The 14,434-nt window shown below is 39.6% G+C and overlaps 3 protein-coding genes and 1 pseudogene across 5 annotated transcripts; 2 read left to right on the forward strand and 2 right to left on the reverse strand.

Annotated features, from left to right (window-relative positions):
- Positions 1-806: 806 nt before the first annotated feature.
- Positions 807-2,428, reverse strand: LOC148691441 (uncharacterized; annotated as a pseudogene). Its single transcript, XR_015955769.1, has 3 exons — positions 1,601-2,428; positions 1,408-1,532; positions 807-1,302 (listed from the first exon to the last, which is right to left on the reverse strand). The product of XR_015955769.1 is annotated as an uncharacterized LOC148691441 (transcript).
- A 146-nt stretch (positions 2,429-2,574) lies between these two features.
- Positions 2,575-5,112, reverse strand: LOC137712850 (2-Cys peroxiredoxin BAS1, chloroplastic). Its single transcript, XM_068452024.2, has 6 exons — positions 4,664-5,112; positions 4,240-4,321; positions 4,042-4,121; positions 3,213-3,338; positions 2,990-3,103; positions 2,575-2,839 (listed from the first exon to the last, which is right to left on the reverse strand). Exons 1-6 carry the CDS (start codon positions 4,958-4,960, stop codon positions 2,723-2,725), a joined length of 816 nt encoding a protein of 271 aa, XP_068308125.1. The 5' UTR covers positions 4,961-5,112; the 3' UTR covers positions 2,575-2,722.
- A 1,221-nt stretch (positions 5,113-6,333) lies between these two features.
- LOC137713683 (protein SEEDLING LETHAL 1, chloroplastic) lies at positions 6,334-7,491 on the forward strand. Its single transcript, XM_068453016.2, has one exon. It carries the CDS (start codon positions 6,437-6,439, stop codon positions 7,472-7,474), a length of 1,038 nt encoding a protein of 345 aa, XP_068309117.2. The 5' UTR covers positions 6,334-6,436; the 3' UTR covers positions 7,475-7,491.
- A 2,006-nt stretch (positions 7,492-9,497) lies between these two features.
- Positions 9,498-14,375, forward strand: LOC137713216 (transcription factor E2FA). 2 transcript variants are annotated; one of them, XM_088684243.1, is made up of 15 exons: positions 9,498-10,015; positions 10,832-11,015; positions 11,253-11,300; positions 11,405-11,490; positions 11,586-11,674; positions 11,780-11,834; positions 12,106-12,158; positions 12,243-12,293; positions 12,410-12,458; positions 12,544-12,609; positions 12,700-12,776; positions 12,883-13,114; positions 13,547-13,613; positions 13,738-13,870; positions 14,087-14,375. In XM_088684243.1, the coding sequence occupies exons 1-15, from the start codon at positions 9,800-9,802 to the stop codon at positions 14,370-14,372; spliced, it is 1,692 nt and encodes a 563-aa protein (XP_088540369.1). In that variant the 5' UTR covers positions 9,498-9,799; the 3' UTR covers positions 14,373-14,375. The 2 variants fall into 2 exon arrangements, with proteins under 2 accessions (XP_088540369.1, XP_068308595.2); XM_068452494.2 differs by lacking the exon at positions 14,087-14,375 and having other exon boundaries at positions 13,738-14,011.
- Positions 14,376-14,434: the final 59 nt, after the last annotated feature.

Raw genomic sequence — 14,434 nt, forward strand, 5'->3', positions numbered from 1 at the left:
AAAAGTCTGTGGTACTGTTCATTTTAACCAAAAATTATATTTTTACACTAAAAAGTCAAATATGATACTATTCACTTTACTCTTTATTTTGTTCTTACCGTTAAAACTCAAAGTTTTCAAGCTTTTTTCATTAATTTTCCTAAAAAAAAAAGGTTATCTGCAAATCTTTTGCTCAAGTTCTTAGATACTTTGGTGGCTTCTAAATTTCTAATACAACTGGAAAAAATACCAAAAAAGAAAGTGGGAAAATGCGAAACATGTTCATTTTATTTAATAAAAAGAATGACGAGTTCAAGAAAATGTAAGTTGCTTGCTTATGTGCTAATTCAAGGGTGTACTTGATCTTCGTAAGAGACTTGAAATTTAACATAACTATAAAGAGATTTGATTGATGCTTGGTTCCTACCAATCAACGATTGTTAATCACTTGCGCATGGATGCATAGACACTTAACGTGTATTAAATTGTGTTAAAAGTATAATCGTGATCGATCTAGTGAGTGTGAGGAAACACTTGAGTTTGTTCTTCTTCTTTGATGGTGGGAATCTTGTGGCAACTTGACAACAAAGCTCATATTGAGTGAACATCTTAAGTCCTTGTGTTTGTGGGATTGGTTTATTTTTGTATTTCTTCGCGTTTGCATTGTTTCGCACTTATTATATAAAGGGAATCCACATTAGAAAAATTCAAAATCATAATCATGATATCAGCTTGAAATTTATCTACTGACCTAAAGTACTTTTTAACCACTTCTACATTGGATCCAAATATTTAGATATAAACACAGAATTTTAAATGCGTGGATAAACGCTCTTAACTACTTAAACAACTAATCCCTAACTATTACAGTTGGACTGACATATAAAGTTGTACCTTCTATATCTAGCTTAAATTTCTCTCTGAGAAACATAGACTACTCTAATTTGATCGTATGTGGTAAAAAAAGAAAAACACACACACACACTACTCTCCTTGGAAAAATTTGATACAACTGTTGACTTAAAAATACATATGATTTCTGCCCAAAGCTGTTTTTCTAGTGTTTGGGGAACCATAGACATAACGATAATATAATCTACTCTAATTTGCAAGGAAGGGAATTCAAACTTTGGGTTGTCAGGGAGCGTGCATGCACAAACCTAACCAACTGGCCGAGTCCACATCTGCTGGAAACCAAATTTAAGGTAATTTAGCATAGTACAAGTTGCTGCTGTTTTGTGTAAGCTGCAGTGAGTACCTCTAAAAGTTTGCAGGGCTGTCATCCAATTGTTTCTCATCTTCTATATCAACCTCCAAAATTTCCTGAGATCGAACAAGAACAAGATTTTCATCACTGAAAGACTAAGACAGTAATGTTCAAGTGTAAAAAATAAAGTGATCCTGATCAGTTGGGGTTAACTAACTCACAGGGATCCTCTGCTTCAGATAATTGGCCAGTCTAGCCAGAACCACGCTCCGTTGGTGCCAAAACCGGCCTTTAAGACTGATCTTCACAATGGGTCCGTCCAGTTTCTACTTGTCCTGCAAGTCATCTCCTTATCTTAACTGATTTCCCACCACCAGAAACTAAACAAAATACATAGAAGATAAAGAGTTCAACTTGTCATGCCAACTGAAGTGTCGAAGAGCCGCCCGAATTCAACCCTTGCATCGGCTAAGACCTTTCAAATGTTGTCTTCTGTTAGATCAAGAGGCTGCGAAGGCTCAACCACTGCTGCTGCCGATATTGTTGGGAATTTCTTGCCAGTTTTGGTTCCCTGTGTTGCTGGGAACGTGGAGATCCTTAGCCTTGGGCTTTGTTTGTGGTTGTGGTTTGCTGTTTTCAGGATTTGGGTTTTGGAGATTTGATGACAAGTAATGGGAAGGGTTAGTGTTGAAGAATGCAGGACTCCTTCCATTCCAAAAGCTTTTCCTTCAATTTGCCTTCCAAACTCCAAAGACGAGCTACAGGGATTAGTAGAGAAATGGATAATGGTCACTTCTCTTTGGTGGATACAATTTACTTGCTCAAAGTCTTTAGCACTGCTGCTATACTAAGCAGTCATGTGATATTCCTCAAAAGTTTAGACTCCACCAGAAGTCGTAAATTCGAATTTCGTGTGCTACTTAACTCACTAGGTATAGAAACCAGGGTAAGGTTGAAACAACGCCAAATCTCAATTGTTTGAAAGTATGAATCACACATCTCAGAACTAAAGGACCTTACATGCGCTTATAAAGATTTAAGTTGCTCCGCATTTTTGCGACTGGCTTTACAGCGGAACTCCATACTGAACTAACTACTTGAGTAATCAAATTGCACAACGATACTAAAAGTAACCGGTTGATCGTATTCAATGACTATTCAGCTTGTATTATCTTGTCCTCCCTTCAAATGCTGAATAAGATGACGATTTGAAGATTAGTCAGACCGCACCAACCTTTGCCCGGAAAATGCAAAATAGAAGAGGAATGATGATTATTCCATCTTACAAGTTTCAGATCACAAAGTTACGTAGGCTTGGCCTCTTTCCATGATAAAAGAGAAAGTGATGAACGAAATTGTATGCTGCTTGAATACGCTGAACAAACGTGTCGTGCAACCCCCATCGATTGGGTTTTATTGTGACATGCTGATGCTCAAAATAACAAAGGACTGAAAAAAGAGATTACACAAATACAAAACTCGTTTACACCTCCCTATTTGAATCCGACATGGATAATGATATGCAATGTACTAGCTTTATATTGCCGAGAAGTACTCTTTGCTGCCCTTGGGGTCTGGCTTCATGGACTTCTCCCCAGGCTTCCACCCAGCAGGGCAAACTTCATCCGGGTTGTCCTGCACGTACTGCAAGGCCTGCGGAATCCAACAAAGGCAACGAAAGGAAGCAACAAAAACCGATTATAAAATGTAATAGGAAACATGACGAGGAAATTCTCAGATGTATGGCAGATCTTGGAAACTAAAGCATCCTATTTCTAATTTGGACTTGATGAATATGTTTACCTGGAGCGTTCTCTTAGTCTCATCTACACTACGGCCAATGGCAAGATTGTTGATGGTGGAGTGTTGAATGACGCCTTCCTTGTCAATAATGAAGAGTCCTCTCAAAGCAATTCCCTATCACAGAGAAACCGAACATCTAAATAATCCAGAATATCACAGCACTGAGTATTTCACAAGTTTATGATTCATTAATTTCAGAATCAATTATAATTACATATCATACCTGGTCTGGGATCAGCACATCATAAGATTTTGAAATTGATTTGGTGACATCAGAGATCAGTGGATATTTCAAGTCTCCAAGACCGCCAGATTTCCTATCAGTTTGGACCCAGGCAAGGTGGGAAAACTACAAAAAAAAAAAAAAACGAAAAAAAGAAAAAAAATGTATAAGGCCAACATAATTTCATCTTACCAGTCTAAGGAACAGCAATTTTAAAACTATTTTACATCGAAGAGAGACACACAGACACACAAGGTAGATGTACATAAAGAAAAAAAAGCAGAAAATACGTAGATTCACATCATTCATCAACCATCAGCTAGAACACAACTCTCCAATGTCGCCAATCTTAGTAACTCTGTTTGATTAACCTCAATTATAGTATTCCAGATGATTCAATTTCTATTTAAACTTTGCTATTATTTTTCTTGGTTGAATATCCTCCTTGTCTATTAAGTATTCTTTCTCCACCAACAACGGGAATTGATCTTTTGGCTCAACCAAAACCACATGCATTGTCTACGACCCATACCACGAGTCCAGTTTCATTTCGAAGTCAAAAATCCCAATGCATAAAATTGACACTTTTAGAACTCATGTTACGGTACTTATTTGTTTACTCATCAAAAGAACTAAGCATGCATATAGTTCAAGGTGCAACTTAGCATATCATCGCATGTGCGTTATGCAGCTATTGACCTTTGCAAGAGAACACGGCTACAACATTTCTAGGCCGAACTTTTTCGTGGTATATAGGCAGAATATTGACTTTTTGTGGTATGTGTGGCAAATTGTGGTATTGAAGAAAGTGGGGAGCAGGGCAACATACCACACTGTCAACTGAAACACCCAAGATTTCTGTGTTGAGCTCTGCAAACTCAGCATGGCGGTCGCTGAATGCGGTGATCTCTGCAAGACGGGTTTATAAAATTTTGAACAAATCAATCAGATTCAGTTAGATTCATCCAGAATCCAATAAAGATTAAAAATTTGTATGCAGAAATGTTGATTGCGAAACCATGCTTACCTGTAGGACAAACAAACGTGAAGTCCAATGGGTAGAAAAAGAGAATCACATACTTCTTCCCAATGTACTCAGAGAGCTTGACCTGAAATCCAAAACCAAATCTTCAATTCAATTGAAATGAAACAAAGGGCTCACTAGTCATTTGGAACCCCTTCTATAGGAAGCACTTCTGCTCAGAAGCTTATGCTAGAAGTTATTTTATTTGAAACATGTTTGAAGTTTCTATCGAAGTCCAAATGCTTCCTTAAAGAACATAGAAGTGCTTCTTGACGAAGCATCCGGCAGGTCCTTCTCTAGAAAGCACTTGTATGAACCAGAATCAATTTAAATCTCTCAGAAGCAAATACCAAACAGACCGGAAAATCAAAATACAGATGCGATTGCAAAACAAAACAAAAACGATGAATTAAATTAAAGATTGGACCTTGACGAATTCCTGGTCGAAAACAGCCTCGGCTTCGAAATCAGGAGCAACATTTCCGACGAGGGGAAGCTCACGGGCGGAGGCTTTGACGACGAAGGACTTCCGGGCGTGAGAGCCGCCGCGGGAGAGGGAGGCGGAATGGGCGACGCGGGGGAGGTGGAGGCCGTGGATGGATTTGGGGAAGTTCAGGGTTTGGGAGATGGGTTTGGAGGAGGCGGCGACGAGAGGGGTGGATTTGGAGGAGGAGAAAGCGCGGGAGGGGGCGGAGGAGATGAGGGCGGCGGTGGAGGCAGCCATGGTGGTTATGGAGAGCTCAGCCACTCAAGTCAGTCAGTGGCCAATAGTGGGTGATGTGGGGTGAGAGGTGAAGAAAAGGGTTGGGGGACAGTGAGAGGATAAGTAGTAGGGGGGTCGGTAGGAGAGGGAGGTTTGGTAGTCTTCAACTGAACCGGCCAACCGGCTCCATACATCCGGGGCAACCGGAAATCTAGGTAATAATACATATAAAAATTTGGGTGCAACTTTTCATATACTCTTTTTTATCTCTTACACACTTTGTTATAATACATTAATTTTTTTTTTTAAATTCATTCAATCTAAATACTGATTTTTCTATTTCTACCCACATTTTTTTAAAATTTCTTACTATCGAATTTAACATATCAAACAAAAACATCAATCAAGATTAAGCAAACTGGCAAGAGAAATGCTAAGGAGACTATTTCAAACTGAGACTCTTTTATGTTTTTTACAGAATGTTTTAATATGTTTGTATAGGAATTGTGCCCACTACATGAAGTGATGGAAAGTCCATAGAGAGTTTCACTTTTGCAAGAGCCTCCTTAGCATTTCCTGACTAGCAAAATATGCAGGAAGAAAAAAAAAAGTGCAGTTATCATTTTACTTCAACATATTTTGAGGGAGGCAAATTCTCTGCCCTCCCACTTCTCATGCTCTCCCGTTTTGTGTGGTCACGATTAAGCCACGTCAACATTTTATATTGTTTTTTTATAGAGATAATAAGATAAAAAGGAATAGTAATATAAAATGTTGACATGACTTAACAGTGACCACACAAATATAAAGGCACGGGAAGTGGAAGGGGCAGAGAATCTGCCTCCTATTTCGAGACTAGTGGTTCTTTGTACACCTATATTTTGTCTCAAGACATCAATCAAATTTATTTGAAATAAAAAACTCTTATACCTATATATAAAATTACCACAAATAACTTACTGATTTTTTGGAGACGTATATAGAGCCTTCCTTTGTAATATCCGGAAAGAGATCTAGAGATGATTTCTTTCATCAAAGCCTATGGATCAAGTGATTCGGGCCCTTAAAATTTGATCCGACAGTTAAAAACAAAGATCATTTTTAAAAATTATAATAATTTTAACCGTTGGATCGAATTTCAAAATTCCGGATCACTTAATATGTGAGCTTTAGTGGAAGAGATCTCTTTCCTTAATATCCAATCATGACCATCAGTCTATCAATGAAGAATAAAAAGCCCAAAATATCCCTCTTAGGCAAAGTTACTCTGTGGCTGACTAGATTAGACTGGACTCGGGTAATATCCAATTTATTAACCCGGCCCATTCGTGGTAGATTACTGATTTCTCCCTCTATCCCTGACCAATCACATTCTCCACAATGATATTGTTTGGAGAATATTAAGCCTTATCTTCTTCTTCCCTCTTTTCCCCCAAAACAACACTCCTCAGTCCTCCGCCATGACCAGCTGCACCAAAACAACTACCAACCAACCAAATGCAAGAAACCCACTTCCTCTCCACCGCCATCGCCGCCACCAAACAGCCCCTTTTCTCCTCCATTTCCAATCCCGTTCCCGTTCCCAAACCCCAATCCCCCTCCTCCTCTCACCATGACTCTTCCCATTCCTTTCCGCCGCCGAAGAAAACCCCCCACTTCCCGATCCTCTCAGCCACCAAAACCACCGTCTCCCTCCCCCTCCACTCCCTCAGACCCCCAACCACCCCCAACCCCCACTCCGACTTCCAAGAAAAAGTCCTCTACCTCGACTCCATCGGCCTCGACTTCTTCTCCCTAATCAACCACCACCCTCCCATCCTCTCCTCGCCTCTCTCCCACATCAAATCCACCGTCCACTTTCTCCTCACCTCCATCGGCTTCACCTCCCCGGAGTTCCGCCGCCTCATTGGCATGTGCCCCGAAATCCTCTCCTCCCGCGTCGCCGAAATCGTCCCAATCCTCACCTTCCTCCTTCGGGAAGCCCACGTCAACGGCTCTGATCTCCGCCGCGTCATCAACCGCCGCCCCAGACTCCTCGCCTGCAGCGTCAAAACCCGCCTCCGCCCCACCCTGTTATTCCTCCAGAGCATCGGCATTTCCCAAGTCAACAAACACACCTCCCTCCTCTCCTGCAGCGTGGAAGACAAGCTCCTGCCCCGAATCGACTACCTCGAAAAGATCGGCTTCTCCCGCCGCGACGCCCTGTCGATGTTCCGGCGGTTCCCGCAGCTGTTCTGCTACAGCATCGAGCAAAACTTCGAGCCGAAATTCAATTACTTCGTGGTGGAGATGGGGAGGGAGATGAAGGAGCTGAGGGAGTTTCCGCACTACTTCTCGTTCAGCTTGGAGAATCGGATTCGGCCGCGGCACCAGCGGTGCGTGGAGAAGGGGGTTTGTTTTCCGCTGCCGGTGTTGTTAAAGACGAGCGAGGCAAAGTTTCGCGATAGGTTGGAGTTTTGTTGTAATTCTTCTATTCCTTTGACCACTTCTCCTTTGTGGTGTACAAATTCGGTTTCCGATGATTTAGAAAATTGAAAATATATTATATATAAGGTCTATTTCCAATTTTACAAATTTACTCTAGTCATTAGGGTCGGGAGTCGGTGCAGAATGACTATTTTGGATTGCTAACGATGATTTTCGTCAACTACTTTATTTATTAATTTGGGGCGAAAGTTTGAAGATTTTCTCGGCTCAAAAGCAATGCTTAAGACGTGTTTGGTCTTCTATTAATTTTTTTATAATTATTTTTAGAAATATTTCCTAAGATCATGTCTTAGGAACAATTTTTATAAGATTAAAAATCTTGTTTGGTTTGAAATTGATTTTTTTTTTTCAAATCTTGAACAATTGAAAAAAGACCTACCAACAACTCCAATTCCTTGGTGGAGCTGCCAAAGGAGAGTGAGTAAAGTGATGACATCAGAAGAGAGATTGTAGAAATTCGGTCAGGATTTTACCGGCGAACGGTAGGGGAACACCATGACTAACGATACGCAAACACCGTGACATACCGTCTTCATCTATCACGTCTCGAGCCGAGGAACTCAACATCACCCTTGATCGAAGATAGAAGCACATTAGGTAGAGAGAGAATCCCACGTGAGAAATGAGAGATGAGAGATACGAATTGATAATACGTAAATTAGAGTATTTAACAAAAAACTCTAAAACTTGACTTTCGTTGTTCTCAAATAATACGGGCTGTTTTAAAATTTTTCAAGTTCAATTTTGCAAAATAGACTTGTTTGATAATTTGCTTCACTCTGAAAGTTAAAAATTGTTTTTTAGTTAAAAAAAATCTAGACTCAAATCAAATACCAAACAAGCCCTTAACTTTCCGTCAAATGGTAAGTTCACAAAAGTATATGTACGTTGTTGTTAGCTGAAGTTAGTTGGGGAAGTTAGGGTTGGAGGAGATGTGAGAGACTATGAGAAATGAGCCGTCAAGTGATCAGAAAATAAATTATTTAAAGCCAAATAAAGGCGCGGATCGGCGATTCTTCTTGTAGTTTTCGTTTGTCGCCTTTTCTATTAGCACGTTGCACTTTTGCCCCATCCTTTTGGGATAATTCGAAAATGGCCATCCTGTATACCATTTTTCCCCTTTTGGTGTTTTTTACATTTTATTTCTCATTCGTGTCCCTGTATGTGCCTCGACTTAATCAACTAACTTATTGTCTAATTGTATCTTTATTTTAAAATTGAAGGATGTGGCAAATTCGAGTTATAATTAGAATAACATATTTTGGATTACTTTGTTTATGTTGGTCTTGATAAATCTATAATATCTAAACGTAGTTTTTTGTATCTTATTATAGTGTAAATATCGCATTCACGTTAACTTTAGTCATATCTCTTTCGTTTGCTTTGCGGACTAGAAGATTGTGAATAAGTATGTGAAAAAATCCCATGTTTGGTACATCAACAATAAAATTAGAAAACCTACAACATACCTATAAAGAGGGTATTTCATGCGTTTGACCATCTTTTGAAATTTTTTGTCCACGACTTGGGAAGACATTTAAAGCATTTTTTTTTTTGTAATTATCCAAGTTGTTTAATATACCACTTTTGAATGTGAAACGTAACGTTCTTATTGAAAAAAATATACGCATTTGATTCTTTTGCCCCATAAACTAGATGTGGAAATGAAATAAAAATGGTATTCCCTCGTTTACATTTTTCAATTATTTCTAAACATTGAAAAGAAAGTGTTCCCTTCTCGCATAGGAATGAGCATGAGAAGTTTATTCTCGAAGAGCTCATTCCACTAACCAAATGAGTTCAAGCTACCACTCGATTTGATAATTTTTTTAACCATATATCATGGATCTTCTTTAGTTATACTTCAAACTAAAACTATACAGATGAAGAAAAATTGACCTAGTGACAATTTTGTACAAGTCAACTTTTAATTGTTTTGATATTTTCTTTAATTGTTCTAATTCTATTTTATTATATATTCTCCTAGGGCAACAACACAAATACGAAAATTGCAGGGGTGGAAAATAGGAAAAAAAGTTAACAAATTAATTTTTTTCGCCGTGTTCCCTCCACATCTATCCGAAACTAAAAATTCCCTCCCTTCCCTCGTTTTCTGCTTGCTCTTCCCCTAACCCCCATAAACACACTTTCCCTCTCTAACCCTCACTTTCTCTCTCTAAACCCCCTCTCTCTTTCTCTCTCTACCCTTCTCGGATCCCATTTCGCCTCCCCATAAACCCTAAAGCCCCGCCCTCCTCCGCCCTCCCTCCGATTCTATCCGGATTCCCCAAACCTGAAGATCCACCTCTCTCCTTCTCCGGTCGTCTCTCGGCAATCGGAGAGCGCCGCTAGTTCGAGCCGGTCGATCCCTCTATGTCCGGCTTCGCTCGAGCTCCCAACCGCCAAGCACCGCCGGCGACGGCAGCTACCGGTGGCGGCGGCTCCCAGATTCTGCCGCCGTTGAGGCGTCACCTCGCGTTCGAGTCCACGAAGCCGCAGCCGTTCCCTTCCGACAATTATCATCGATTCGCCGGCGGTCCTCGCAGAGCTGGGGACCAAGAACCTGAAGCTATTCTTGTTCGATCTCCTGTGAGTTGTTGTCTTTTCCATGGATACCATTGTGTCAATCTCACTGCGTTGGTTTGTTTGGGTGAATTGCGTTGTAATTGTTCAAAGAATTGAGGGTAATTCTGGTGATTGTGATTGTGATTGATTTTTGTGTTTAGGGTTTTGTATGAGATTGGGAACAATTTGTAATTAGAAGATTTGGATTAGCTCATAAATGCTAATTTTTAGGTCATAAGCTAATATTGTTCACTTACCTCTTAAGGTAGTGCTTCTTAAGATATATTGTAAATTGGTGGTACTTCTAAAAATATTTATAATTATTTTGTAAATTTGTAAGTTTGGCTAACCCAAAACTGCAATTGTTAGTCGCAACCGGAAAAAACGACAATTGTAAGTCTAGTGCATAATGCAACTTGTCAAGGTGAAGTATTGTGCTAAATGTTGGCGATGAGGGGCAGACTGAGAAATGATATGGTGTTGAGGTGCATCACACTTAAATGTGTTGCCTAATCTGGAGTGAAGGTACTGATTTGGAAGTAGACTTTCAAGTTGTAGTATTTGGCTCCTTTTTAGAATCAATTGTTGCTCATGGGGTGTGTTAGTTTCTTGATCAGGTGTATAAATCAATATTATATTAGGGTAATTGGGTATAATGACAACGATAGCGGTTCCATTCTCCATCCTCCATTTCATCTAGATTGATTTCCAGTGTTCATCTCACCAAGATCATAATGTCGCATAGCCACTACAGTTTTGCATTTTAACTAGTATGGTTGCTAAGTCGCCTTGTGCCTATTTTTTTAATGAGCATCCTTTGACTTCGCTGGTGTTTTTCAGCAACTTACTCGGAAGGACAACAATGAAGTAGGATACAGTGATTGGACCAACAGTCCTGGAAATACTAATGTTATACAGAGTCCCCTTCAGACTCCTGTGTCTGCAAAAGGAGGAAGGGTAAACAACAGGTCAAAGGCTTCCAAGGGCGGTAGATCCGGACCTCAGACGCCTGTGTCAATTGTTGGTGAGTCTTCTTATCTCTTAAGTTTTTTGCTTGACCTCTACAGTTTTGACCTAACTTGAACGAATCACCAAGATGAGCTTCAGATGGAGCCGTCCACGAGAAAGAGCTTGCGTAGCATTATTGATATTAACAAAGTCTTCTTTCTCCCTGGATTAAATACACCTTGAACTGTCGACTTATCTTGTTCTGAGATATTAAGAATCTAATTGGATTGCTTCTGTCAACAATAACATGCAGGTTCCCCTTCTACTCCAGCCGGAAGCTGTCGTTATGACAGTTCTCTAGGTAATTGGAGAATGAGTTTTCTTCTCTTTGACATGTGTGGTTTTTAGAGTTCTCAAGGCTGTCGTATGATGTCACTTTGATATAACTGTGCTTAAATTGTCCAGGTCTGTTGACAAAAAAGTTCATTAATTTGATTAAGCGTGCAGAGGATGGAATTCTTGATCTAAATAAAGCAGCAGAAACTTTGGAGGTAATCATTTTCTGTCTGGGTGTATATATATACACACTAACACAAATTCTCTGCATTTGGTGGTGTACTGATTGACGGTTTTACAAATGAAACAGGTTCAGAAGAGGCGGATATATGACATTACAAATGTTTTGGAAGGAATAGGTCTCATTGAAAAGAAGCTGAAGAACAGGATACGTTGGAAGTAATCTTTGATAGTTTATTATAAAAATTTCCTTTCATTTTCAAGTTCTAATAAGATTTGGTACACATGGAAACTTACACAAGGATGGGTTAAATGATTGATTAGGGGATTTGATGCTTCAATGCCAGGGGAGTTGGATGGTGATCTCTCTATATTACAGGTATTTCAATGTTGCAAGTTCTTGTAATGCAAAGGTCAGGAACTTATTTATTTATATATTAATTATGTTGTTCTTTGAATTGTCACGAGCAGGGATTTGTCTGTAGTACATAAAAACTGCTGAACTCAGGTTCACATAATGTTTCTTAATTTATAGACCAACAATGTCAACTGTTTAGATTGCTACAAAAATCATGGTGTTAAAAGAAACTTTGACAATTTAGTAGCTTCTTTAAGCAAGTTGAAAGCCTAAGTTGTGGTGTGTCCTGCAGGCAGAAGTTGAAAACCTATCCTCACAAGAGCGCAGATTAGATGATCGAATAAGGTTTATGCGGTTAATTTTCGTTTTGGACACCAATTTTCTGTCTTGAGACTTTTGAAAAGTGCTGACGCCTCCACCTTTGTGCAGAGAGATGCAAGAAAAGTTGAGGGATTTGAGCGAAGATGAAAACAACCGAAAGTATCATCTTGTCCATTGATTTTCTCATATAATTTGTCTTTCTTTTTTATGTTTGTATTGTTAGTCACTTGCTTCTATGTATACAAATACATTCTTATCTTCTACTCTTACTCTAGGTGGCTTTTTGTGACTGAAGATGACATTAAGGGCCTACCTTGCTTTCATGTGAGTTCCACACATCACATCTAACACTGATTTCTATGATGGTTTAGTGTTTTCCATTAGGTTAATTACGCCTTTTCTTTTTCAGAATGAAACCCTGATAGCAATTAAAGCTCCACATGGAACCACCTTGGAAGTCCCAGATCCTGATGAAGTAAGTCAAGCATAAATTTTTCTGAAGGTAAATGTTTTATATTCCTTTTCTCTTTGATACATAACTGAATTCTTCTTCAATATGCACCAGGCTGTTGACTATCCGCAGAGGAGATACAGGATAATACTTAGAAGCACAATGGGGCCCATTGATGTCTACCTTGTCAGGTACGGTTTCCTTTTTTTCTTTTGTGGACGAATATCGTTTTACATTTGAGTTCCTCTCCCTTTTTATTTTTTTGTGTATTGTTTTGTGTGTATTATTTGGTGTTAGTCAATTTGAGGAAAAGTTCGAGGATGTGCATGGTGCTGAACCACCTGTGAACTTTCCAATTGCTTCTGGTTCTGGGTCCAACGAACACCCAACAACAGAAGTGGTAACTGTGGAAAGCAGCGGGAAGGAAATTGAGCCTTGGCTGCAGCAGGCTCATCACATGTGCTCTGACATGAACGCTTCTCAGGAGTTTGCTGGGGGAATGATGAAGATTGTTCCTTCTGATGTTAATGTAAGTATTGTTGTTCTGACTGATTTGTCTGCTTATGTAACTTGCAAAGGTAAAAGAGAAAAACATCATTCCAAGACTGAAAGTCAACTATTGACAATGACAAGAGAATTAGTGTAGCTTCCGTATAAGTCTCAGATTTGAAGATTGTTAACTGGACTACTTATCATATAGTTATATGAAGGTACAACATAAGACGTACGCTTTTATTTGTTTGTATGATGATATCAGAAAGCTGAGCAAAATATAGGAAGACTTGTTACGTGGATGCTTTTGTCGGACCTAGTGCAACCTTTGCCAGAAAAATAGAGCAAGCGGAGTTCCATATGCTCCCGTAAAAGATTTTTCAGAACCATGTATACGCTCAACAACGTATACATAGACAAAATATTTAGAGTCTTGCTAATACTAAATATTTTGTTGTTATTGTTACAGAATGATGCAGACTACTGGCTTTTGTCTGATGCCGAAGTTAGCATTACAGATATGTGGAGGACGGATTGTATCCTTTTTCAAAATTGTTCCCCTTTTTCTTTTCACTCTCTTCCCGCTCTTTCGGTTTTCTTTTCAATTAAATTAATACTTCACTGTGTGAATGATCAGTTCCTTCACTATAACAACTTCAGCTGGTGTTGGATGGAATGGGACAGACATTCTTCATGCTGACTTTGGAGTGACTGATGTTAGTACTTCAAGGCCGCAAACTCCGCCATCTAGGGTTGTTGAAGTCCCATCTCATGCTGTTAACTTCGCTCAAAGGTGAATCTTCGTTTGTGTAACGGAGTATCCGTAGAAATGTCATGTATCTACCCCATCGGCTGCCTTCCATCACTGTCGAGTATTGCGAGATGCAACACCGGCAATGCATTTGGAAGAAGTTGATGGATGACAAGCTGGGAGTTATTGTTATACTGTACAGTTCAGTATGTCTTAGACCCCTGTTGTAGGAATAAAGAGTTGATCGTTAAACTGTAGAAGCGGCGGATGTTCAGCAAGGAACGAAACATTGAGGGATGGCACATCCAATAACGGTAGGCAGCGCTACATGCGGGAGAAAAGTAATGCTGAATCTAAATGGCATAATCTAGTTGTACGATGCATGCTCATTGTTTACTGCATGCATACACCGTGGGGGGTTCTGTTTGGAATCCTTGTCTGTAAATGCTGTGCTTTTAAACATGTCGCAGGACAGGCATGCTGGATATTGTTACGGCAGCAGAGATTTTCTAGTCCCGAGTTTAATCTGATTCTATTTTCTTAAGAATGTTATTGTCCGGATTTCGTGTCTCTTTATTCCAACACTAATCGGTTTATATCCATCGT

The sequence above is a fragment of the Pyrus communis genome, chromosome 14 (assembly GCF_041283825.1).
Source record: "Pyrus communis isolate YQ-2024b chromosome 14, ASM4128382v1, whole genome shotgun sequence".
NCBI lineage: Eukaryota > Viridiplantae > Streptophyta > Magnoliopsida > Rosales > Rosaceae > Pyrus > Pyrus communis.

What these genes read in the sequence shown, in the direction of transcription:
- LOC137712850 (XM_068452024.2), bottom strand. Translation starts at nt 4,960, where the DNA reads ATGGCTGCCTCCACCGCCGCCCTCATCTCCTCCGCCCCCTCCCGCGCT. An exon ending in TCGACCAGGAATTCGTCAAG is followed by an intron (nt 4,322 to 4,663) that starts GTCCAATCTTTA and finishes TTTGGATTTCAG; the next exon opens with GTCAAGCTCTCTGAGTACAT. An exon ending in CACGTTTGTTTGTCCTACAG is followed by an intron (nt 4,122 to 4,239) that starts GTAAGCATGGTT and finishes CCCGTCTTGCAG; the next exon opens with AGATCACCGCATTCAGCGAC.
- LOC137713683 (XM_068453016.2), top strand. Translation starts at nt 6,437, where the DNA reads ATGCAAGAAACCCACTTCCTCTCCACCGCCATCGCCGCCACCAAACAG.
- LOC137713216 (XM_088684243.1), top strand. Translation starts at nt 9,800, where the DNA reads ATGTCCGGCTTCGCTCGAGCTCCCAACCGCCAAGCACCGCCGGCGACG. An exon ending in CTATTCTTGTTCGATCTCCT is followed by an intron (nt 10,016 to 10,831) that starts GTGAGTTGTTGT and finishes GGTGTTTTTCAG; the next exon opens with CAACTTACTCGGAAGGACAA. An exon ending in GAAGATGAAAACAACCGAAA is followed by an intron (nt 12,294 to 12,409) that starts GTATCATCTTGT and finishes CTCTTACTCTAG; the next exon opens with GTGGCTTTTTGTGACTGAAG.